At 46.2% G+C, this 24,534-nt stretch overlaps 1 protein-coding gene across 3 annotated transcripts in view; it reads right to left on the bottom strand.

Moving 5' to 3' along the window:
* LOC308462199 (polyamine-transporting ATPase 13A3-like) overlaps positions 1–24,534 on the bottom strand; it is a 64,725-nt gene that overhangs the window by 8,545 nt on the left and 31,646 nt on the right. For all 3 annotated transcript variants that reach the window (XR_013979062.1, XM_080979625.1, XM_080979626.1), the window contains exons 17-29: positions 23,374–23,391; positions 23,079–23,232; positions 20,595–20,715; positions 18,430–18,554; positions 16,082–16,257; positions 14,200–14,328; positions 13,021–13,100; positions 4,610–4,652; positions 4,371–4,480; positions 3,342–3,438; positions 2,779–2,851; positions 1,598–1,769; positions 332–534 (exon numbers count right to left, since the gene is read on the bottom strand). Coding sequence is in view for 2 of the 3 variants with exons in the window: in XM_080979625.1 (XP_080835751.1) it covers positions 332–534; positions 1,598–1,769; positions 2,779–2,851; positions 3,342–3,438; positions 4,371–4,480; positions 4,610–4,652; positions 13,021–13,100; positions 14,200–14,328; positions 16,082–16,257; positions 18,430–18,554; positions 20,595–20,715; positions 23,079–23,232; positions 23,374–23,391 (1,501 nt within the window). In the remaining variant the exon portion in view is untranslated. The remainder of the gene's footprint in view (positions 1–331; positions 535–1,597; positions 1,770–2,778; positions 2,852–3,341; positions 3,439–4,370; positions 4,481–4,609; positions 4,653–13,020; positions 13,101–14,199; positions 14,329–16,081; positions 16,258–18,429; positions 18,555–20,594; positions 20,716–23,078; positions 23,233–23,373; positions 23,392–24,534) is intronic.

Here is a 24,534-nt window from a genome sequence, read left to right on the forward strand (position 1 = left end):
AGGTTGCGCGCAGCCTGTACGCTGCTCTTTGGGGCTGGGGGGGAAATAGGATTTTTTTTCTTGATTTCCCCCTATAAAAACTAGGTGCGCCCTGTGGTCTGGTGAGCCCTATGGAGCAAAAAATACAGTAACTATCATGCAAAAGTATTGTTTTTAAAAGAGCGAGCAGCGGCGGGCAGGCATAGAACCACGTTCCCTGAAACCCCAAAGTCACGCGGAGTCGAGCAATCGCTTAAGATCCTGATCCCTTGCTTGAATTTGGGGTTCCCCACCCCGAACCGCGTGCGCAAAAACGGGCCCTGAGAGCCTGACGCGGCGCTGCCGGACTCACCGTTGGTGCGGGTCGGCTGGCGGAAGGGGCGCCCCTTGGCAAATGCCAGCGCCACGGCCACGTACTGGAAGCAGGAGACGTAGAACAGGGTGGTGTTTTCGAAGCCGCGCACCGAGTCCTCGTCGTCCTCGCCGCTGCCTTCCGGCGCTGATCCTGCGGTGACGTTCGCCGGGGTTGTGCCGTTGGGAAGAAGACTGCAGGTCCTGGGGGAGGGAGGAGGAGGAGGAGGAGACCTCCGTCAAGCTCGTTCGCTTACACCCCGCCTTTCCCAAAAGCTCAAGGCAGCGGAGAGAAAGGCATCTATAATTGCCCACGAAAGATGTTAAATTATTTTTGTATGCCACAACCGCTGCTCGAATTTTATTAGCTAAGAATTGGAAAACACAAGAAGTTCCAACAGTGGAAGATTGGCAGATGAAGATGATGGACTTTTCGGAGCTAGCCGACCTGACTGGAAGAGTCCGTGACCAGAAGGAGGACTATCAGGAAGAATGGATGAAATTTAAAGACTATTTAGTTAAATATGTTAAGTTAAATTAATTGGAAAAGCTTGCAAATAACAGATAGGCTTAGGACATAACTAGGTAATGTATGAATTAATATGTTTAATACTGAATTGGAAAGGAAAATATAATGATGTTAAGTTAATTTAGTAAGAATAGTGGTTTTGGAAAACCGTTAAAATGATATACACTGAAATTCAACCAGGGGGATACGAGGAAGTCATTTAACAATGTTATTAAGTTTGGTTCAAATACGGTTGAGATTTATGTTTGTTTAAAAAATTCTTTGGAAAATCAATTTAAAAAATCTATATGCTATATAAATATACACGTAACGCATTTCAGATGCAGCAAACCAGCGTTCCCCGCAGGGGTTTACGATATGGAAAACGAACCATGGAAAGAGAAGAAGGGATGAATATCTTAAGGACGTAAAACGAGTCTTTTAAATTGTAAAACAGAAAATTTAATAAAAACTATGTTTAAAAACACAACACGCATCATAACAACGAAACAAAACAAAACAATATACCTAACAACGCAGTTCAAGGACGTCTTGAAACTTTTCGTATGGCACTGAAAAGGTGTGCGATGAAGGTACCAGGCGAGTCTCCCTGGGGAGAGCGTCCCATAAGGGGGGGCCACTGCAGAAAAGGCCGTCCTCCGGAAGAGGCGGACAAGGAGGAGCCTCAGAACACGGTTGCAGAGGCGACCTCAAGGTATTGCACCCTCCCGTCCCAGACCCCTCGCCCCGGCCACTCACCCGTTCTCCTGGCTGTGGTACCAAGGCTGTCCCTGGACGAGGAGGAAGGCTCCGACCTGGAAGCCCAGGGACAGGAGGATCTGGGTGAAGACGGAGAGCAGGAGCTGGGGCGACACCAGGCTGGTGGGCGGGCGTTGGGGGACCAACTCCCTCCATGCTCGGTTCAGGCTCACTGAAGAGGGAGAAGAGGGGTGGGAAGGTGGGGCGGAGGGTCTCGCAGCCCCTTCCTCGCCAGGCGCCCAGCCCAAATGGGGGGCTGAGGTCCCATCCCCCCAATTCTGCATGGAGCAGGTCAGCCACCATTCTACCATAGCTGTCAACTTTTCCCTTTTCTTGCGAGGAATCCTATTCCGAAGAAGGGAATTTCCCTTAAAAATGTTAACAGCTATGATTCTACACTCTTGGTCCCTGGGGAGGGAGGGGGGCACACACAGTCTTCCCTCCGAGTGCCCCCCACCCCAGCCCCTTTACCAGGGCAAGGCTGACGCCACCAAGTTTTATACATGCTTCGTTGTTAACAACAATAATAATACTTTATTATTTATACCCCACCCATCTGGCTGGGCTTCCCCAGCCACTCTGGGAGGCTTCCAACAGAATATTAAAATACAATAACCTATCAAATATTAAAAGCTTCCCTAAACAGGGCTGCCTTCAGATGTCTTCTAAAAGTCTGGTAGTTGCTTTTCTCTTTGACATCTGGTGGGAGGGCGTTCCACAGGGCGGGTGCCACCACCGAGAAGGCCCTCTGCCTGGTTCCCTGTAACCTCACTTCTCACAGGGAGAGAACCGCCAGAAGGCCCTCGGAGCTGGACCTCCGTGTCCGGGCAGAACGATGGGGGTGGAGACGCTCCTTCAGATATACTGGGCCTTTGAGGCCATTTAGGGCTTTAAAGGTCAACACCAACACTTTGAATTGTGCTCAGAAACGTACTGGGAGCAAGTAGGTCTTTCAAGACTGGTGTTATATGGTCTCGCTGGCCACTCCCAGTTAATATGTTACTACGTAGCTGATTTAATTGCAAGCCACCCATGCAAGGCGTCCCCGGCCACCTTCGCACCGGACTTTTAATGCACTGCCATGCCCCTTTAAGCAGTCGTGGCTCCCCTGCCGCAAAGGATCCTGGGAGATGTAGTTTGTTAAGGGTGCTAGGGGGTCCCTGCTCCCCTGGACCACTTACTGGTGAAGGCCAATGACATGATGATGGCCACGTCGATGAAGAGGTACTGCACATCTCCCAAGTTGCCCTGGATCTGGAAGAGAAGGGAGAGGTTGGAAGAAGCCTTCAGCTCTCAAGGATTCCTGCAAATACCTGGCCCAGGGAATTTCCCCCTTGCAGGTCTCCCGAAATAAGCTCAGCCCGTTGAGTATGAGACCATGTATCTCAAAGTCGTGGGTTCGAGCCCCGTGTTGGCCAAAAGATTCCTGCGTTGCAGGGGCTGGACTAGATGACCCCCAGGAACTCAGTACGGTTCTATTAACTACATCTATTAAATAAACTTCTTCTGGCCACTGTGAGAACAAGGTACTGGACTGGACGGCCCCTGTTGGTTCGGTCCAGCAGGGCTCTGCATACAGAAGTCTGGGGCGACAGCAGAACCTCCATGCCTAAGAGCAGTCTAGCCCGGAATACTGGAAGGCAGGAAACAGGAGCGTTGTTGCTGTTCTGTACAGGAGGATGGGCTAGGTAGGCCACCTTGGGCCTGATCCGGCAGCCGTGGTCGCCTCGCACCCTTTACTTACCGAGTAGAGGAGCAGGACGCTGAGATACTGGATGATGCTGTAGAGAGCCATGAACTTGAAGACACAGAAGGAGGTGACCAGAGCAGCACGGCCTTCACTGGGGATGAGTAATAATAATAACTTATTCTTTATACCCCGCCCAACTGGCCGGATTTCCCCTGCCACTATGGGTGGCTCCCAAGAGAACATTAAAAACACGATAAAACATCAAACATTAAAAGCTTCCCTAAACAGGGTTGCCTTCTGATGTATTCTAAAAGTCAGATAGCTGTTTATTTCCTTGACATCTGATGGGAGGGCGTTCCACAGGGCGGGTGCCACCACCGAGAAGGCCCTCTGCCTGGTTCCCTGTAACCTCACTTCTCGCAGGGAGGGAACAGCCAGAAGTCCCTCAGAGCTGGACCTCAGTGTCCGGGCTGGACGATGGGGGTGGAGACGCTCCTTCAGGTCTACTGGGCCTTTGAGGCCGTTTAGGGCTTTCAAGGTCAGCGCCAACACTTTGAATTGTGCTTGGAAACGTACTGGGAGCCAATGTACGTCTTTCGGGACCGGTGTTATGTGGTCTCCCAGTCCCCAGTCTAGCTGCCACATTCTGGATTAGTTGTAGTTTGCAGGTCACCTTTAAAGGTAGCCCCACGTAGAGCGCATGGCAGTAGTCCAAGAGGGACATAACCAGAGCATGGACCACTCTGGCGAGACAGTCTGTGGGCGGGGAGGGTCTCATCCTGCGTACCAGATGGAGCTGGTAAACAGCTGCCCTGGATACAGAATTGACCTGCGCCTCCATGGACAGCGGTGAGTCCAAAATGACTCCCAGGCTTCGCACCTGGTCCTTCAGGGGCACAGTTGCCCCATTCTTGTCAGGATCCAACCTCAATCTCAATGAGGAGAAGCGCACGGCTGTCAGCAAACATGGCGAGGCGAGCGCACTACAAATCCCAGCATGCATTCCGGCCACCCACCCCACCGCAAAGAAACCGATTTGCAAGTCCTCCAAATTTCCTGGCGATCCAGCCAGCTGCCACCTACCGGACGAGATCCGGGACGCAGGAGATGTTGGGCGTCTTAGAGGTAAAGGGCGAGGCCACGGAGGCCTCCAGCTCCGAGAGGGAGATCCCGGCGTGGGCCCGCTTCAGCGCCTGAGGAGGAGAGGGGAGGAGAGCTGTTACAGGCCTTACACGCAAGCAGCAACACCCGCAGCTCGGCCCTGGGTGCGAATCTGCTGCCACCATAATGGAACGCAGGCAAAAGCGGCCTCAGCGACTTACCCCACAGTCGTTGGCGCCGTCCCCACACATCCCCACGTAGTAGCTGGAAGGCAGAATAAGGCAGGTTATCCGGGGCTGGAAGGGAGACGGGGCCACAGGCCCAGACCGGGGGGGGGGGGAGCCATATGGGCCCCTTGGCCCGGCCCTCAGATTCCAAATGGGGCCTCGGTCAACATATTCACAATCGCAGGGGATGCATTGGGGCGAAGTGAAGTGCTCCTTCTTTCGATACGAATTTCAAACTTAATTCTCTGTCACCGAAAGAAATTGCCCATCAAATACTAAACTTTTTTTTTTATATAAGATATTTATTAAGATTTTTTTAAAATATTACAATAAAAATGAAAAAAAAATATGACAAAAATATAAAATAAAAGTAGTTAAAAACACACAGATTTTCCATTACTTATTTTCCTTTGACTTATTTCCCGGACCTCCTCATACCTCCCTTTTTTGTATTCCACTTCAATCTGTTGGTTCAGCAAATCCTTTAAAAATAATAATATTAAATTTTTACCTATTTATAACCCTTTTTTCATATTCCCTTAAAGCATTACAGCTGGAAACCACTTAATTACTATCCAACATCATTCTAACATTCATTAATTTTACAATATTTCTGTAGATAATCTTTGAATTTCTTCCAATCTTCTTCCACCAACTCTTCTCCCAGGTCTCGGATTCTGCCAGTCATTTCTGCCAGTTCCATATAGTCCATCAGCTTCATCTGCCATTCTTCCACAGTGGGTAAATCTTGTGTCTTCCAATACTTTGCAATGAGTATTCTTGCTGCTGTTGTGGCATACATAAAAAAAGTTCTGTCCTTCTTTGGCACCAATTGGCCTACAATGCCCAGGAGAAAGGCCTCTGGTTTCTTCAGAAAGGTATATTTAAATACCTTTTTCAGTTCATTATATATCATTTCCCAGAGGGCCTTAATCCTTGGGCACGTCCACCAAAGGTGAAAGAATGTACCTTCAGTTTCTTTACATTTCCAGCATTTATTGTCGGGCAAATGATAGATTTTTGCAAGCTTGACTGGGGTCATGTACCACCTGTATATCATTTTCATAATATTCTCTCTTAGGACATTACATGCCGTAAACTTCATACCTGTGGTCCATAACTGTTCCCAGTCAGCAAACATAATATTATGTCCAACATCTTGTGCCCATTTAATCATAGCAGATTTCACCGTTTCATCCTGAGTATTCCATTTCAACAGCAAGTTATACATTCTTGACAAATTCTTAGTTTTGGGTTCTAACAGTTCTGTTTCTAATTTTGATTTTTCCACCTGGAAGCCAATTTTCTTGTCCAAATTATATGCCTCCATTATCTGATAATAATGAAGCCAGTCTCACACTTTATTTTTTAGTTTCTCAAAACTCTGCAGTTTCAATCTATCTCCATCTTGTTCCAAAATTTCCCAATATTTCGGCCAATTGGCCTCCATATTGAGCCTTTTCAGAGCTTTCGCTTCCATCGGTGACAGCCACCTTGGGGTTTTGTTCTCCAATAAATCCTTATATCTTATCCAAACATTAAACAGTGCTTTCCTGACAATATGGGTTTTTAATGCTTTATGTGCTTTGACCTTGTCATACCACAGATATGCATGCCATCCAAATACATTGTTAAAACCTTCTAAGTCCAAAATGTCTGTGTTTTCAAGAAGTAGCCATTCTTTCAACCAGCAAAAAGCTGCTGATTCATAGTAAAGTTTAAAGTCTGGCAGGGCAAATCCACCCCTTTCCTTTGCATCAGTTAATATCTTACATTTTATTCTGGGCTTCTTGCCCTGCCAGACAAATCTAGAAATATCTCTCTGCCACTTCTTGAAACAGTCCATCTTGTCCACAATTTGCAATGTTTGAAACAAAAACAGCATTCTAGGCAATACATTCATTTTTATCACAGCAATACGACCCAACAGTGAAAGCTTCAAATTTGACCAGATTTCTAAATCTTTTTTCACTTCCGTCCAACATTTTTCATAATTATCTTTAAATAAGTTCCCATTTTTGGCTGTCATATTAATCCCCAGGTATTTCACTTTCTTAACCACAGTCAGGCCTGTCTCATTCTGAAACCTCTCTCTTTCAGTCGGTGTTAAATTTTTCTCTAAAACCTTAGTTTTTAACTTGTTCAGTTTAAATCCTGCCAGTTGACCAAATTCTTGAATTAGTTCTAAAACCCTTTTAGTACTAGATTCTGGCTCCTGTAACGTCAATACTAAGTCATCTGCAAATGCTCTCAGTTTGTACTGTTTGGCTCCGACCTGTATGCCTTTAACCAACCGGTCCCTTCTAATCATATTCAGCAGAACCTCCAGGACCGATATAAAAAGCAGTGGGGAGATTGGGCACCCCTGTCGTGTCCCTTTTTCTATCTTAAATTCTTCCGTCACCACATTATTTACAATTAATTTAGCCTTTTGTTCAGAGTATATTGCACCTATACCATTTTCAAAACCTTGGCCTACCCCCATCCCCTGTAGGTTCTTCTTCATGAAGCTCCAAGAGATGTTGTCAAAGGCTTTCTCCACGTCCACAAATATCAGAACTGCTTTAGTATTTATATTCACTTCTAGTTTTTCCAAAATATCAATTATATTTCTCAAATTATCAGACAAGTGTCTTCCTGGGAGAAAGCCCGCTTGGTCTTTATGGATCTCTTCCATCAATACTTTTTTCAATCTCTTGGCCAAAATGTCTGCAAAAATTTTGTAATCCACATTAAGTAACGATATAGGGCGGTAGTTCTTAAGCTGAGTCTTTTCAGTCTCTGTTTTCGGTATAAGTGTAATGTACGCCTCTTTCCACGACTCTGGTGCCCTTTTCCCTTCCAATATTTCATTACAGACTTCCTTCAAAGGTTGTAAAAGCCACTCTTTCAAAGATCTATAATATCTAGAAGTCAGCCCATCCAGTCCTGGAGATTTGCCCAATTGCATGTTTTGAATGGCACCTTCTACTTCCTGTTCAGATATTTTATAGTTCAACATTAATTTGCTTTCTTGGGAGATTTTTTGTAGTCCATTTGTCTTCAAAAATTTGTCTATATCCATTTCTTTCTGTGGCCCTTATGTGTATAATTGTTTAAAATACCTCTGGAAACAGTTTCTAATCTCAATTGGGTTATGTATATTCTTTCCTTCCACTTCTAAGTTTGTGATAGTATTTAATTTTTGTCTTTTTTTCATTTGCCAGGCCAGCAATTTCCCACATTTATTAGCTGATTCAAATGTTTTTTGTCTCATTTGTTTAATTTTCCATTCTATTTCCTGATTCATCATTTCCATATATTGTACTTGATATAATTTTATTTCTCTCAAAGTCTCCTGCGACTTTGGTTTTGCTCTCAGTTTCTTCTCAGTTTCTTTTATTTTCTCCAAAATTTTATCTTTCTTCTCATTTTGACTTCTCTTCTTTATTGCATTCTGTTGTATCAGAAACCCTCTCATAACAGCTTTACTTGCGTCCCAGATTACTCTTTTTTCTACATTGGTGTTCATATTTATTTCAAAATAATCTCTCAAAGTTTTTTGGGGCCTTTTTATAGACTTCTTCATCTCTAAATAAGGTGTCATTCATCCTCCATCTGAAGGAGCCAGTTGATATTTGTTTCATCTCCATCCTTACAGCGTTATGGTCGGAGCAGGTTTTTGGGCAGATTTCCACTTCCTTTATCTTTGGTGCCATTCCTCTAGTTACCCATATTTGGTCAATTCTAGTCCATGTCATCTTGGCTTCAGAAAAGAAAGTTCCCTCTCTTCCCAGGGGGTTCTTTACTCTCCAAATGTCCACTAAGTCCATATTGTCTGTCATCTCAAAAAATGTTTTCGGTAGTCTACCATCCTTGGTAACTACCTGTCTTTGTGCCTTGTCCATGTTTGTAGATACTACTCCATTCATATCCCCCATCAGAATCAGATTGTAATCCAAAAAGTCCAATAAAGTCTCATGCAACTTTTTAAAGAATTCAGATTTCCCCTCATTCGGTGCATAAATTCCTATGATCAAAAATTTCTCTCCTTGAACTTGAATTTCAATTGCCAAAAATCTGCCTTGTTCATCTTTAAAAATTAATTTCGGTGATAGTCTCTCCTTTGCATATATCACAACTCCTCTTTTTTTAACTTTGTCAGATGAGATAAACTCCTGTCCCAATCTTTTATTAATCAGTAGTTTCCTGTGTAGCCTTGTTACATGTGTTTCTTGTAAGCAAATCAAGTCCAATTGTTCCTTTTTTAGTAAATGAAAAACACTTTTTCTCTTTCGAGGAGAGTTCAAACCATTACAATTCCAACTTAACAGTTGCAGAGCCATGATGGGGTTACTTCGCTTTACCTCCAACTGCGCCAAGTGTCTGTTCTTGTTCTGTCAATGGTGTCTCTTTCTCTTTTTTTTTTTTTTAAATGATACTTATTCCAAATTTAAAGTTACAAAAAAGAAAAAGAAAAACCATACAAAATACAAAAAAGACTGTAACCATAATGTGATGGGACGATGAGCTGCTTGTGTGTAAAATCCTAGTCCCTCAGAGTTTGGTCAAGTTTGCAAACCTCTGTCTGTAACGGAGCCCCTTAAACATGGCTCCGTCAGTCGCTGGCAGATTCCGACAGTGGTTGCTTTCGGAATCGCTTCCAACATAAAAGCTCCTTAACGGAAACACGTCTTCTGGACTCTCTGCGTGACAGTTTCCGGCGAGGAGTGGGTGTCCCTACAGGAGGTCCTGAAACCTCCCCACTGTTTTCGCTGGAAGTGTCTCTGAGCCATCCCTCCAGCTCCCTTTCCCTCAGCTCAGCTCCTCTCCCCCTACTGGTTCCCTCTTCAGCTGCTGAGTCTCTCCCAACCTGTGTGAGCCCTTTCACTTCCCTTCCTTCCGATGGCAGTTCCCTGACACATAACAAAGCGAAAAATAAACAAGTAAAAATGAACAATAAAATAGAATAAAAAAGAAAACTTAACAAAAAATATAAAAATACATTAAGTTAAAATAAAACGAAAACAGATTAAACCTTTACATAGCCTTTTTCCCTTTACTTATTTCCATGACCTCCTCTCACCTCCCAATTTTGTATTCTAGTTCAGATCGTATTTCCAGCAAATCCTTCTAACCTTATTTTCATTTACGTATTTTAAAATTAAAATAATGTAATTAAACCTCCTCTATTTCATCAACTTCATCATCTCATTTTTGCTTAATCCTTTATATCATATCTACCAAAACGACCTAATATTCTTTTTCCAACCTCTTTCTAACAGTCTTTTATATTGCAGTATTTTTGAAGATATATTTTAAATTTTTTCCAATCTTCTTCCATCGACCCTTCTCCCTGGTCTCGAATTCTGCCGGTCATCTCAGCCAGTTCCATATAGTCCATCACTTTCATCTGCCATTCTTCTCGGGTGGGCAATTCTTGTGTCTTCCAGTACTTCCCGAGGTGTGCTCGCTTCGGCAGCACATATACTAAAATTGGTGTCTCTTTCTCTGGGCCGTGCAATCCAAAAGATAAGTTTGCTATGTCCAGTATTCCTTTTTCCAGTGCTTTTGGCTTTTCTCCGGATTCCGCTTCTTTCTGTAGGTCTTCTTCGTGATCTTTCAGAAACCTATCTTTATCGTTAACTGATCTTATTTTTATCTTTCTTCCTTTGTATTTAAAGGATAGGCCTTGAGGAAATTCCCACCTAAAGAGAATTCTATTTCTTCTCAACAGGGCTACTAGGTCTCCGTAGTTAAACCTTAAGTCCAAAAGATGTTTTGGAATGTCCTTAAATATCTCCACACTTGAGTCGTAAATTTCCAAAGTCTTTTGATAGTGCAGATTCAAAATTTTGTCTCTCTCCTCTTTTGTTCGAAGAGTAATCAAGCAGTCCCTAGCCTTGTTCCTCCTTTGTCCTCTTCCAAGTCTAAATGCATTCACTATCTTAAATTCTTCCTTCCCCAAGTCCTGTTGCCAAAAATCTGTAAATTCCTGTGTAAGGAATTCAGCCAAATTGTCTTTCTCGCGTTCTGGTATAGCCCTGATTCTTAGATTTCTTTGTTTCTCTTTCAATTCAATCATAGACAATGTCAAACCGTGGTCCTCCAATTGCTTATATACCGGTGGTATCTTCTCTTGAGTAGCAGTTGCTATATCTTTTGCTTCTTCGGCTATCTTTCGGGTCGAAGCAGATTCCTGTAATAATTTTTCAATAGACTCTGTATTGGTATTCACCTTCTGTCCCAAATTATTAATGCTTGTAGTATTCAGGTCAATTTTAACTGATGCTTCAGCTACTTGTTTATTTGTCTCGGCTACCTGCTTAGCTAAATTTTCCAAAGATTCATTAATTTTTCCAAGTGCATGTGCCAAAACGTCTTCGGACGACATAACTTTTGGTTTGACCTGTGGAGGAGCAGCCCCTGATGTTCCAGATGCTCCAGATGTTGAAGCCCTTCGCTGCTGCGCAGTATCTGTCCGATAGGGTCTGCCAGACCTGGTTGTTTTTTCCTGCGCCAGCTCTAACTTTCCTCTCCCATCTGCCATAGCACTCTCATGAAAATTCAAGGTCGATCCCACAGTTGAAAGGTTGTTTTGGAATGGAATTTTCCTCTGACCCAGTTGTTATTGTAGCAATGTCAAACCTCCTCTAGGGGGACACAGTAACCGCCAAAGCTTGCAACCTTTAAAAATGAGAATAGTCCTTATAAGTCCCCCAATTCATCTAAAAACAACAGTTTCAATTACACTTAAACAGTTACTTTAGAACCAGGAGAGGTCCAGAAACACTGTATCTCTTTTGCAGAGTTAGCTGTCAAAAGTCACTGCTTACAGATAGGCTTTCCACTGAACGACGTTCTTTATCTAGGGGCAGTCCGTTCCCAGGTTTTAGGCAGCGGATTTTAGCTTCCTTTTCCCCTTTTTTTGCAGATAAAAACAGTTCAAACCTTCCCCCCTCCTCTCCTGCAATCCGGAGGGGAGACCGCTTTCCAGATGTTAAGATTTAAGTCTTTTTCCAAACGTCTTTCCGAGTTTCCGCTTTACAGTCTCTTTGCTTTGATCTATTTACAAGAAAGGAAGGCAGACTTCCTGTTTATACCTTCCCGCTTCGGTGTCGAATTAACTTGTTTTTTCTCCTTTTAAATCCAATTTAATCCTACTCACGGGTAGTTGCTTTCAAAGTCCAATTGTCCCAGGAAAAAGTCAGCGCTCTCCGATAATGGCTGTGCGGCTTCACTCCGCGGAAGAAGCAGTCGACTCTCAGCACCGCGCCGCTCACCCCGTCCCACTCCGGAGCCCTTAAAAGGGTCCCTTCGCAACTTGGGGGGGCGCAAAAGGTGCCCGCCGAGTCCCCACGTTCACAGGCTTCCCCCGCCTGTGATTTTTAAAGGGCCCCCGCTTTGCCGCAGTGGTAAGACCCGATCCCGTGGAGCTGGTCCCTCCGAGACTCAGAGGGAATCTGCCATTAACGATGGCGCTGACCCGGAAGTCCCAAATACTAAACTTGAATTTGGAAAACGTTTTTCCAAAACTTCTAATTGCATTAGGCATTTTCTTATCCTTACCAGCTACAGCGGCCTGTAGAGGAGTTTCGATATATTAAAACGAATTAAGTCTTTCTTTCGATCGACAACGGCTCAAGAACGCCTAAACGGTTTACCAATGATAAACATAAACCACGATAAGGCGAAGTTGCTTGACTTTTCCTGCGTAATTCAAGAATTCGCAGAAAAGAAAGCTAGGAGAGCATTTTTAAGTGTAAATACTTAAAATAATCCTTTTTAAAAAGCACTATTGTCTACCTATATTTTCCATTTTGTCTTTATATGCAGGTAACGGTTCAAGCCTTGAAATAAAAAATTTTGTCAGCATACCTTTTGTGAAAATTATTTACAGTGGTACCTCGCAAGACGAATGCCTTGCAAGACAAAAAACTCGCTAGATGAAAGGGTTTTTTGTTTTTTGAGCTGCTTCGCAAGACTTTTCCTTATGGGCTTGCTTCGCAAGATGGAAACGTCTTGCAAGTTTGTTTCCTTTTTCTTAACACCGTTAATACAGTTGCGACTTGACTTCGAGGAGCAACTCATTGCTTTCAAAGTGGTAGCCTTTTTTGAGGTTTTTAAAGACTTTGGTGATTTCTGAAGCTTTTCCAAAACCTTCCCGACACCGTGCTTCGCAAGACGAAAAAAATCGCAAGACAAAACTCGCGGAACGAATTAATTTCGTCTTGCGAGGCACCACTGTATATACTTACTTATTTGTAAGACTTCAGTTATCCCCAGGGTAAAAAAAAGGGGGGGGCACATTATCTACCTGGCCTGGGCCTCTGCCTGGCTCTGCAAGGCTCTGTGGGGCCAGACCCCAACCTCCCGGAGCCGGGGCTGGGACTTGGGGAGCCGCAATGGCAGGGACCGGTACTCACTCCATCTTCTGCAAGGCTTCCACCAGCTGGGTCTTCTGTTCAGGGGCCATCCGGGCATAGATGGTGCCACAGAGGAGCAGCTGCAACGGAGGGAGAAGGAGGCTGGAGTCGAACAAAAACCAGAGGCATCCCAGCCCCACTGGGGGCAGCAGTTCTAACCCCCCTTCCTCCGGAAAGCGTGAAAACCCAGGGCGAACCAAGGCAGCAAAGGCAGATGTGGAACTACGGACCTACAGGAAAGGAGATGGCAGGATCCGACTTTGACCTGAGAGAGACAAGGCTTCAAATCCCTATTCTGTGCCTGTGAAGCTCGCTGGGTGCGGCCTTGGGGACCCTGTTGCTGCCGCTTTTAATAATAATAATAATAATAATAATAATAATAATAAATTTTATTTATACTCCGCCCTCCCCAGCCAAGACCGGGCTGAGGGTGGCTAACGACTGATATAAAACCAATTGATTGAAATACAACTTAAAAACAAGATTAAAATACAGCATTGAAACATTAAAATGCAGCCTCATTTCAATGGAAGCTCAAATCAAAAACGTCTTTGGGGATGAAAACGTCAAGTCTTCACCAAGGCCAGCTATCCAGACTGGTCCTACATGGGCCAGAAAAAAGTCAGGGAAGTCCCCAAATAGGAGTTCCATCACAGAAGGAGAAAGGAAAAAGGAAAGAGGGGGAGGGGATCAAGTTGATTCCAAGCCAAAGTCCAGGCGGAACTCTGTCTTACAGAAAGAAATGAGATCCCGCAGGGCCCTGGTCTCATGAGGCAGAGCGTTCCACCAGGCCGGGGCCAGTGTTGAAAAGGCCCTGGCCCTGGTTGAGGCTAATCTGACTTCCTTAGGGCCCGGGACCACTAGGGTGTTGCTATTTATGGACCTTGAGGCTCTCTGTGGGGCAGACCGGGAGAGGCGGTCCCGAAGGTATGAGGGTCCTAGGCCGTGACTTACCTTGCAGGGTTGTTGTGAAGACAAGGACCTGGGTTCAAATCCTGACTCTGTGGCCCACGGTCCACCCCGCTTGCCGTTCTCTGCACTGACTGACAACAGCGGTTCTCCAAGGGTTCGGATGCAGGCGACACCTCTCCCCCTCTCAGACCTACCCAGAGATGCCCCTAGCAGGGTCTGAACCTGCCACCTTTCCCCCCACTCTGCCATTCTCTCCAAAGGACGTACCTTGGGCAAGAGATCCGGGAAGTGGTCGAGGATGACCGAGAAGGACTTCCCGCCAACTGCAAAGTGGTAGCTGGTGTCTGGGGATGCCGCAGGGGGCTGGTCCTCCTTGTCCAGCATCAACTTGATCTCCTGGAGGAAAACAGGAACGGGACATAGCTCCACTCACCTGTTTCGGTCCACAGGGAGGCGGGCAATTCGCCCTGCGATGCTTGCATGCCCACCCATCGGTATTCCATAATGACTTGAGTTCTCATAGTGACCAGCTAGTAGTGATGTCTGGAAGTGAGAGCTGGACCATAAAGAAGGCTGATCGCCAAAGAATGGATGCTTTTGAATTCTGGTGCTGGAGGAGACTCTTGAGAGTCCCATGGACTGCAAGAAGATCAAACCTCTCCATTCTGAAGGAAATCAGCCCTGAGTGCTCACTGGAAGGACAGATCCTGAAGCTGAGGCTCCAAGACTTTGGCTACCTCATGAGAAGAGAAGACTCCCTGGAAAAGACCCTGATGTTGGGAAAGATGGAGAAGGGGACGACGGAGGAGGAGATGGTGGGACAGTGTTCTCGAAGCTACCAGCATGAGTTTGACCAAACTGCGGGAGGCAGTGGAAGACAGGCGGGCCTGGCGTGCTCTGGTCCAGGGGGTCACAAAGAGGCGGACACGACTAAACGACTAAACAACAAGAAGAAGAAGATGCCTTGTTGGGACTCGCAAACAGGACCCGAGCGCAAGAGCCCCGTCCTCTTCCACCGTTTCCAGCAACTGGTATTCGAGAGTATACCTGTATATCTAAAGGAGCGTCTCCACGCCCATTGTCCAGCCCGGACACTGAGGTCCAGCTCCGAGGGCCTTCTGGCGGTTCCCTCACTGCGAGAAGCCAAGTTACAGGGAACCAGGCACAGGGCCTTCTCGGTGGTGGCACCCGCCCTGTGGAACGCCCTCCCACCAGATGTCAAGGAAATAAACAACTACCTCACATTTAGAAGACATCTGAAGGCAGTCCTGTTCAGGGAAGTTTTTAACGTCTGATGTTTTGATGTATTTTTAATCTTCCTTGGAAGTCGCCCAGAGTGGCTGGGGAACCCAGCCAGATGGGCGGGGTATAAATAATCAATTATTATTATTATTATTATTATTATTATTATTATTATTATTAGACAGTGTGGAAAACCCTCCCTCTCCAAAGACAAGGACGGGTCAGTAATCTTTTTCAGCAGGGGGCCGGTCCACCATCCCTCAGACCTTGTGGGGGCCGGACTATATTTTGAAAAGAAAAATGAATGAATTCCTATGCCCCACAAATAACCCAGAGATGCATTTTAAATAAAAGGACACATTCTACCTATATAAAAACACGCTGATTCCCGGACCGTTCGCAGGCCGGATTTAGAAGGCTGGATCCGGGCCTTAGTTTGCCTACCCACAATATGGAGTAACCAACTCCTCTCCTTGCGGAGGGATGTGGATTTTTGCTTGCAACCAGATGACTGAATAAAAAGGACTATAAACTGCTCGTTCCTTCTTTGTCTTGGAAGTTACCGAAGGGAGGAGAGGACTCCCTACGCCTGACCTGGCGCCCGTGACTTGCACCCCCTGGGGAGACCGGAGGCAGCAAGCGCCTCCGAATTCCAGTTGCTAGAAACGGATGAAAAGGTGGATGAGTTGCCTCTTGTGCTTGGGGTCAGACTGGATGGCCCTTGGGTGCCCCGTTCCAACTCTACGGTTCCAGGAAGCCTGCTTGCAACCGTTTGGATGCTGTGCTAGATGAGCCGTTGGCCTGATCCTGCAGGATCCCCTTGCATTCTTAATGCCTGCCCCCCCCCCCAAAAAACAAGTCATAAAAGGGGGGTATCACTGCTGCAGGCATCGGAAAGGAGCCTCACCTCCTTGCTTGCCTTGTCTGATATTTCCAGCGCAGGGAGCTCGTCCGCGTACTGCCAGTGGATGGTGGCCGGCTGCCCGTCTCTGGGAGGGAGGGCCTCGGTCAGAATCACCTTGCCCTTGGTGGGGATCATGCCACATTCGCGCCCCACCGAGATGGCCGTCAGCAGGTTATCTCCTGGCCAGGGAGAGGAGGAAGAGGAAGAGGAAGAGGAGGAGGAGGAGGAGGAGGAAGAGAAGGAGAAGGAGGAGGGGCAGGGAGAAGAGAAAGACCGTCACAGCAATGCAGCAAATAAATAATAAATAATAATAATAATAATAATAATTTATTATTTATACCCTGCCCATCTGGCTGGGTTTCCCCAGCCACTCTGGACGGCACCCAACAGAACACTAAAATACAATAACCTATCAAACGTTAAAAGCGTCCCTAAACAGGGCTGCCTTCAGATGTCTTCTAAAAGTCTGGTGGTTGTTCTTCTCTTTGACATCTGGTGGGAGGGCGTTCCACTGGGCGGGAGCCACCACCGAGAAGGCCCTCTGCCTGGTTCCCTGTAACCTCGCAGGGAGGGAACTGGCAGAAGGCCCTCGGAGCTGGACCTCAGTGTCCGGGCAGAACGATGGGGGTGGAGACGCTCCTTCAGGTATACTGCTGGGGGGGGGGGAAGCTAGGCACCCCAGGTATCCTGGCCCCTAATTCCACTGCCCCTGGTCTTGCTCTAGGGTCCTAATGGCTGGTGAAATTTGGATTCGTTTAATTTTTAGGGGGAAAAATTCAACATTTTAGCCAAAAAACAAACAATCAGAGCCTTTACAAATCTAATTTACCTTCTCCTCGACTTTCCTTTTGTGGGTATTTATTCCTTATCTTTTTTATCACTGCATATCCAATTCAAATATATTTACAGTAATACCTCTGCAAATGTCCGCCTCACTTCGGCGAACGTCTGTGGCAAATCCAGAAGTACCGGAACAGGTTACTTCCAAGTTTGCCGCCCGCGCATGCGCAGAAGTGCTAAATCGCGCTTGCGCAGAAGTGCCAAGCACTCCTCGCTCGTGCGCAGAAACAGCACTTTGCCCCGCGTCCTTTTCGGCTAGTGGCCGGGGCTCCAGAACTAATCCCTGTCGCAAAACAAGGCACGACTGTATACATTTCCCCTTAATTATCTCTTACTGCACGTGTTTATATCAATCCCGATGAATTTCTTAATTCGTTGACAATATGTCCTCAAATCATCAATAAATTTTCCCCCATTCTATTTTTAAAAATCTCTCTTCTTGATTTCTTATTCTTCCTGTAAGTTTTGCCATTGCTGCGTATTCTGTTCATTTTAATCGCCGATCTTCTTTAGTCGGAATTGTTTCTTCCTCCCATTTTTGGGCACGGACCGTTCAAGCAGCCGTGTGTTTGTTTACTTAGTAAATTTGTACGCTGCCCTTCGCCTGAAGATCTCAGGGTGCTTTGCAGGGCCTTCTCAGTGGTGGCTCCAACCTGGTGGACTGCTCTGTCCCAGGAGACCAGGGCCCTGCAGGATTTAACCTCCTTCCGCAGGGCCTGTAAGACAGAGCTATTCTGCCTGGATCTGAACTTAGCCTGATCTTTTATTCCCCTTCCTTCCCTTTTTATGAAGATTACCTGCTCTGAGACCCCACAGCTAATTCTCCCCTGGTCTCCTCACTGGCCCAAATTGGACTAATTCAGCCAGCTAGCCCTGGTGATCATCTAATGTTTATTGGATGGTTTTCCCCCCTAAATTGATTTTTGAATTCTGAATTTATTGTTATTCACGTTTTATACTGTATTTTATGCTGGTTTTTTTGTTGTTTTAAATTTGTTGTTAGCTGCCCTGAGCCCGGTTTTCTGAACCGGGAAGGGCAAGGTATAAATAAAAATTTATTATTTATTCTTATTATTTATTATAAATAACAATACAGTGGTACCTCAGGTTACATACGCTTCAGGTTACATACGCTTCAGGTTACAGACTCCGCTAACCCAGAAAAAGGACCTCAGGTTAAGAACTTTGCTTCAGGATAAGAACAGAAATCGTGCTCTGGCAGCACGACAGCAGCGGGAGGCCCCATTAGCTAAAGTGGGGCTTCAGGTTAAGAACAGTTTCAGGTTAAGCACGGACCTCCGGAACGAATTAGGTACTTAACCCGAGGTACCACTGTAATGTATGTTAAGGCCAATATATTAAAACGGTATTGGAAAGAATCATTATTTTGTTTATGTGTGTATGGGGGCTCATCAGCCTGGGCAGGTAGCCCATCAAAGGGAAGCAGAACTCTTGATCCCGAACGTCCGCTGAGCACCCGCTGCCCCGCCTCCAGGCCCCACCCAGCGCACCGGTCACCATGACGAGGCGGATGCGGGCCCTCTGCAGCTCGGCCAGGATCGGGACCGTCTCGGGCTTCAGCTTGTTCTGGAGCACCACCAGACCCAGGAAGTCCATGTTGCACTCGATGACGTCTCTGCAAGGGAGAGGGGCGCGTCAGAGAGAGAGAGAGAGAGAGGGAAAAAGGGGATCGTGGCCGGTGTATGTCAGGGAAAATGAGGGGCAGGGAGGAGGACGGAGGAGACAGTCTTCTAAGTGCTTTATTTATTGAAAACTTTATAACAGAAATGCACAACAGATATTATAGGCAAAATCAGAAATTTAAAAAAAAAACATTATTCATTCTTTAACTAGTTTTGTGCATCCATTTGTGATTACATTTGTCAAGACCCCCCCGATCTTCCCCACGCACTCCCAATTTAAATTCCTTAAATACTTGCTTGAGCTTTACTTTAGCCGTATTATTTGACTTACTATAAATTTTGCTTTGTACAGTTATCCTATTTGCACACCAAAGCTCGGTCAAGACCTGCCAACGGACTGATCTTTTGATCAAAATATTATTAATTAACTTTGTATATAGCCCTACACTCGTAGATTTCAGGGCAGTTCATAAAATTACAACATAAAAAACACAAAGTACTGAATAAAAATAAAAATCCTATTTGCACACCAAAGCTCAGTCAAGACCTGCCAATGGACTTTTGACAATGTTCTTTTACATAACTCTGTAAATATACCACTCTCCGGGAAGACAAAACCCATCTGCAGTGTCTCTTAACCTTGCTGATAACCTCGCCTGTTCGGCGTATTCACTTACTTTATTTTGCCTTCTGCGATTAGAATTCTGGCAGCGACTTTAAGATACATTAAAAGACTCTCCTGTATTTTTTTTTAGGGGGGGGGATTTCATTTCCTGTAATTCCTAGCAGGAAGGCTTCAGGGGTTTTTTTAAGGGAAGGAACATTTGAACGTTTTCTTCGGCTCGTTATAAATCATTTCCCAAAATTGTCTGATCTTTTTACTGCTCCACTGTAGCGATCAGATGGGATTACTATGAGGAATTATGAAATATGCATCAAGCCATTGTGTCCGCGATGAAAGCATGGCGTTGACTGGGTTTGATTCATCGACAATAATTTCTGATCCAATCCCACAAGCCTCTCCACCTCTGCCATTTCCCCTCTACTGCCCAATTCTCTATGTCTGACAAGCACATACAGTGGTACCTCGGGTTAAGTACTTAATTCGTTCTGGAGGTCCGTTCTTAACCTGAAACTGTTCTTAACCTGAAGCACCACTTTAGCTAATGGGGCCTCCCGCTGCTGCCGCGCCGCCAGAGCACGATTTCTGTTCTCATCCTGAAGCAAAGTTCTTAACCCGAGGTACTATTTCTGGGTTAGCGGAGTCTGTAACCTGAAGTGTATGTAACCCGAGGTACCACTGTATAAGCGTTCTAGGACACAGACCAGTTGCTCGTTGCTACATCAGGCATCCTGGGTCATAAAGATAGATGATAGTTAGCTTTGATGTAGCTATTGTTAGGTTTTAGGGCCAGGAAGAGAGTTCAGGAAGAGAGTTCACAAAGGAAAGAAATCCCCAGAGTGGCTGGGGAAACTCAGCCAGATGGGCAGGGTATAAATAATAAGTTATTATTACTATTATTATTATTATTATTATTATTACTACCCATCCTTCCTTCCTCTCATGTTTTACTGCTGTTTTATGACCTCTGGGGTTTTGCTGAATGCATTCCTCTAGTCCTGTTTTATTTACTCTCAGAAATGTGTGCATGCTCAGAGTAGTCTTTGTAGTTAAAATAATTTCTCCTGATCTAACTTTGTCCCACGTGGGTTTTTTTGAAATGCTCAGAGGAAATATGATTGGTTCTTACGCACACTGTGTAAAAAGTTCTTTTGTGAATAAAACGACCTGGGCCAAGGGGTGGAGAGGATTATTATTATTGGCACTTCCTCCCAGAGTCTTACTGGTCAAGCCTCATGTGTATTTTATTAATCAGAGTCCAATCCTTCCTTGCTTTGGGAACGCTACATTCCACCACGTGTGGATCTATGTGCCTTCAGCCTCCCTGCATTCCTTGCAAGTGTTTCTCCCAGATCTGAACATTTCAGCCATCTTAACAGGTGTTAACATCTAACGGAGGAGAAAGTCTGACCTGCTGATGTGCTGGATCTTGTGCCAGGTGAACTTGCTCTCCAACCGCCGGCTCGCCAGAGCAATGACCCGCAGCCCTCGGCGCGTGTAGGACTCCAGTACGGCCGAGAAGGTATCTGGAACTGAACGGCGGCAACATCAGGTGTTAAAGGTGGGGGGCAGGAGAGGAGCCCTATGGCTGGATCAGGCCAGCGACTCATCTCAGAGGGGCCAAATAACCCTAAGAACCCAGGAACCCTGATAGACTGCCACTGAACCTGGAGGTTCCTTACAAATTGGTTGGATCAGTGGCCTGCCCAGTTCAGCACCCTGGTCCTGCAGTGGTCGGGTGGAGGCCTCAACTGGGAAACCTGCAAGCAGGATCCGTGCCCAAGAGAAACCCTCCCCTCCTGTGGTTTTCGGGAACTGGGATTCGGGAACATTTGGTGCTTCAGGCTGTGGAGGACAGAGAACGGCCGTTGTGGCTAGCAGCTTGAGGCTGCTGTTTTATTTGTACAGGGCTCTGAAAGCTCTTTGTTTAAGCCGGCGGTTTTCAAAGGGGGGGGGTGTCGTGCCCCCCCTGGTGTGGCGAGGGTGGCAGGAAGACTCAAGGACCATCACAGAAACATTTAAACATTTCAGCAGGTGCAGAATGCCGCGGCGAGGCTCCTTACGGGGTCCTCGCTGTGGGATCACATTCACCCAGTGCTTTTCCAACTGCACTGGCTCCCGGTGGAGTCCAGGGTCAGGTTCAAGGTGCTGACTTTGACCTTTAAAGCCCTATGCGGCCTAGGACCCTTGTACCTACGGGACCGCCTCTCCTGGTACGCCCCACAGAGAGGTCCACAAATGACAACACCTTGGAGGTCCCAAGTAGCAAGATGGATAGATTGGTCTCAACTAGGGCCAGGGCCTTTTCAGTACTGGCCCCGACTTGGTGGAACGCTCTGTCCCAAGAGACCAGGGCCCTGCGGGACTTGACATCTTTCCACAGGGACTGCAAGACGGAGCTGTTCTGCCTGGCCTTTGGTTTGGACTCAGTCTGACCCTTACGTTTCCCTCCCCTTATGGTTTTGACTTTTAAAATGAGGCTGCATTTTAAATTGCATTTTAACCTGTATTTTAAATTCTTTTTTTTCCTATTATGTTTTTACTGAAATTTTATTGATGTTAGCCGCCCTGAGCCTGGCTCTGGCCGGGGAGGGTGGGGTATAAATAAAATTTATTATTATTATTACCATTATTATTCAATGTTGTATAGTATCAAAATATTATTATTATTAATTAACTTTGTATATAGCCCTATGCTCGTAGGGCAGTTCATAACATAAAATTGCAATATAAAAAACAGAAAGTACTGAATAAAAATAAAAATACCCAATCAATCCAATAGTTTTTTTAAAATTATTTGCAGAAGATGAATAGATATATTTTAAGAACGACAACAAGGGCAGCAAGTGAAACTGCAAGCTGATTCCTCTCACTGGGTTTACATACATACTTAAGGCCTGGACACTGAGATCCAGCTCTGAGGGCCTTCTGGCGGTTCCCTCCCTGCGAGAAGTGAGGTTATAGGGAACCAGACAGAGAGTCTTCTCGGTGGTGGCGCCCGCCCTGTGGAACGCCCTCCCTTCAGATGTCAAGGAAATAAACAACTATCTGACTTTTAGAAGACAGCTGAAGGCAGCCCTGTTTGGGGAAGTTTTGAATGACTGATGTTTTAATGTACCGTATTTTTTGCTCTATAAGACTCACTTTTCCCCTCCTTAAAAGTAAGGGGAAATGTGTGTGCGTCTTATGGAGCGAATGCAGGCTGCGCAGCTATCCCAGAAGCCAGAACAGCAAGAGGGATTGCTGCTTTCACTGCGCAGCGATCCCTCTTGCTGTTCTGGCTTCTGAGATTCAGAATATTTTTTTTCTTGTTTTCCTCCTCCAAAAACTAGGTGTGTCTTGCGGTCTGGTGCGTCTTATAGAGCGAAAAATACGGTATTTTTAATCTTTTGTTGGAAGCCGCCCAGAGTGGATGGGGAAACACAGCAAGATGAGCGGGGTATAAATATTATCATTATTATTATTATTAGGATCACCCTGTTATAGTGACTGCAGCTTGTTTTGAATTGTTTACGTCTCTGCATCCTCAACGCGGCTGCCACCGGCCCTGGGACCCTAAGACGCAGGGCAGGTAAGAAACAAGGACAACTATTAATCTTAAACAGGGGTCAGCAAACTTTTTCAGCAGGGGGCCGGTCCACTGTCCCTCAGACCTTGTGGGGGGCCGGACTACATTTTGAAAAGTAATAATGAACGAATTCCTATGCCCCACAAATAACCCAGAGGTGCATTTTAAATAAAATGACACGCTCTTCTCACGTAAAAACACGCTGATTCCCGGGCCGTTCGCGGGCCGGATTGAGAAGGTGATTGGGCCGAATCCGGTCCCTGGGCCTTAGTTTGCCTACCTATGATCTTAACCAAAGCGATTATTCTCAAGAAAGAAGCAGCCCACCCGTCTCCTTGCGGCAGAGGCTGCCCACCGTCTCCGGAGCGCCCTTCATGTAGGCCACCAGTCGCTTCTCCCCCAACGTTCGGGTCACGACGCTCATGCGCTGCAGACTGGAGGAGAAGGGGAACTGCGCCAGGATGCCAATTTCGTAGACTTTCTGCAAGAGGCGAGGAGGTGAGCGAAGGGGCCAGGTGGGAGGCTGTCTCGGGGCACCTGCGCTTCCCATCCCCAAGCCCCCCCAAAAGGTGGAGAAAACTCCAGTGGCGCCGGGAGGAGGCGAAAAGCAGGGACCACTCACCATCAGCTCCATCAGCTCCTGAAAGAGAGAGGGAGAGAGAGAAGAAAGAAAGAAAGAAAGAAAGAAAGAAAGAGAGAGAGAGAGAGAGAGAGAGAGAGAGAGACGTCAATAGCCTGTCGTTATGCATAAGAAGGGACGCGGGTGGCGCTGTGGGTTAAACCACAGAGCCTAGGGCTTGCCGATCAGAGGGTTGGCGGTTCGAATCCCTGCAACGGGGTGAGCTCCCGTTGCTCGGTCCCTGCTCCTGCCAACCTAGCAGTTCGAAAGCACGTCAAAGTGCAAGACCCGGAAGCTGTATGCCGGCTCCCTCGGCCAGTAAAGTGAGATGAGCGCCACAATCCCAGAGTCGGTCACAACTGGACCTTTACCAGGTCCCTTTACCTTATGCATAAGAACCTGCGCAAGAGCCAGCAAATGTGGGCTCCAGAGACCCAAAGGCATTGTGCTAGTATTAATTAGCATACTTTTCCGTGTATAAGACTTGGGTTTTTTTATTTAAAAATTAGGTTCAAAAATGTGGGTCGTCTTATACACGGATACAACCTCCCCCCATTTTCTCAATTTGGAGTCCCCTCCCCAAAAAATAGGGACGCGGGTGGCACTGTGGGTAAAACCTCAGCACCTAGGACTTGAAGATCGCATGGTCGGCAGTTCGAATCCCTGCGACGGGGTAAGCTCCCGTCGTTCGGTCCCAGCTCCTGCCCACCTAGCAGTTCGAAAGCACCCTTAAGTGCAAGTAGATAAATAGGTACCGCTTTATAGCGGGAAGCTAAACGGCATTTCCGTGTGCTGCGCTGGTGCCGGTTCGCCAGAGCAGCTTCGTCACACTGGCCACGTGACCCGGAAGTGTCTGCGGACAGCGCTGGCTCCCAGCCTCTAGAGTGAGATGAGCGCACAACCCTAGAGTCGGACACGACTGGCCCGTACAGCAGGGGTACCTTTACCTTTACCCCCAAAATAGAGGGTGTCTTATACATGGGTGCATGTTATATACGGAAAAACATGGTACCCTTTTATATTTATTTCGTAAAATTTATACACGGCTCGATCATTGAAAACACAAAGAGCGAAACACCACCTCAAAGGTTGCATTTTACTGTTGTATTTTAATCTTGTTTTTAACTTGCATTCATTCAACTTGTTTTTATTATTGGTTGTTAG

This window comes from Podarcis pityusensis, assembly GCF_964106645.2.
Source record: "Podarcis pityusensis genome assembly, chromosome: 13".
NCBI lineage: Eukaryota > Metazoa > Chordata > Lepidosauria > Squamata > Lacertidae > Podarcis > Podarcis pityusensis.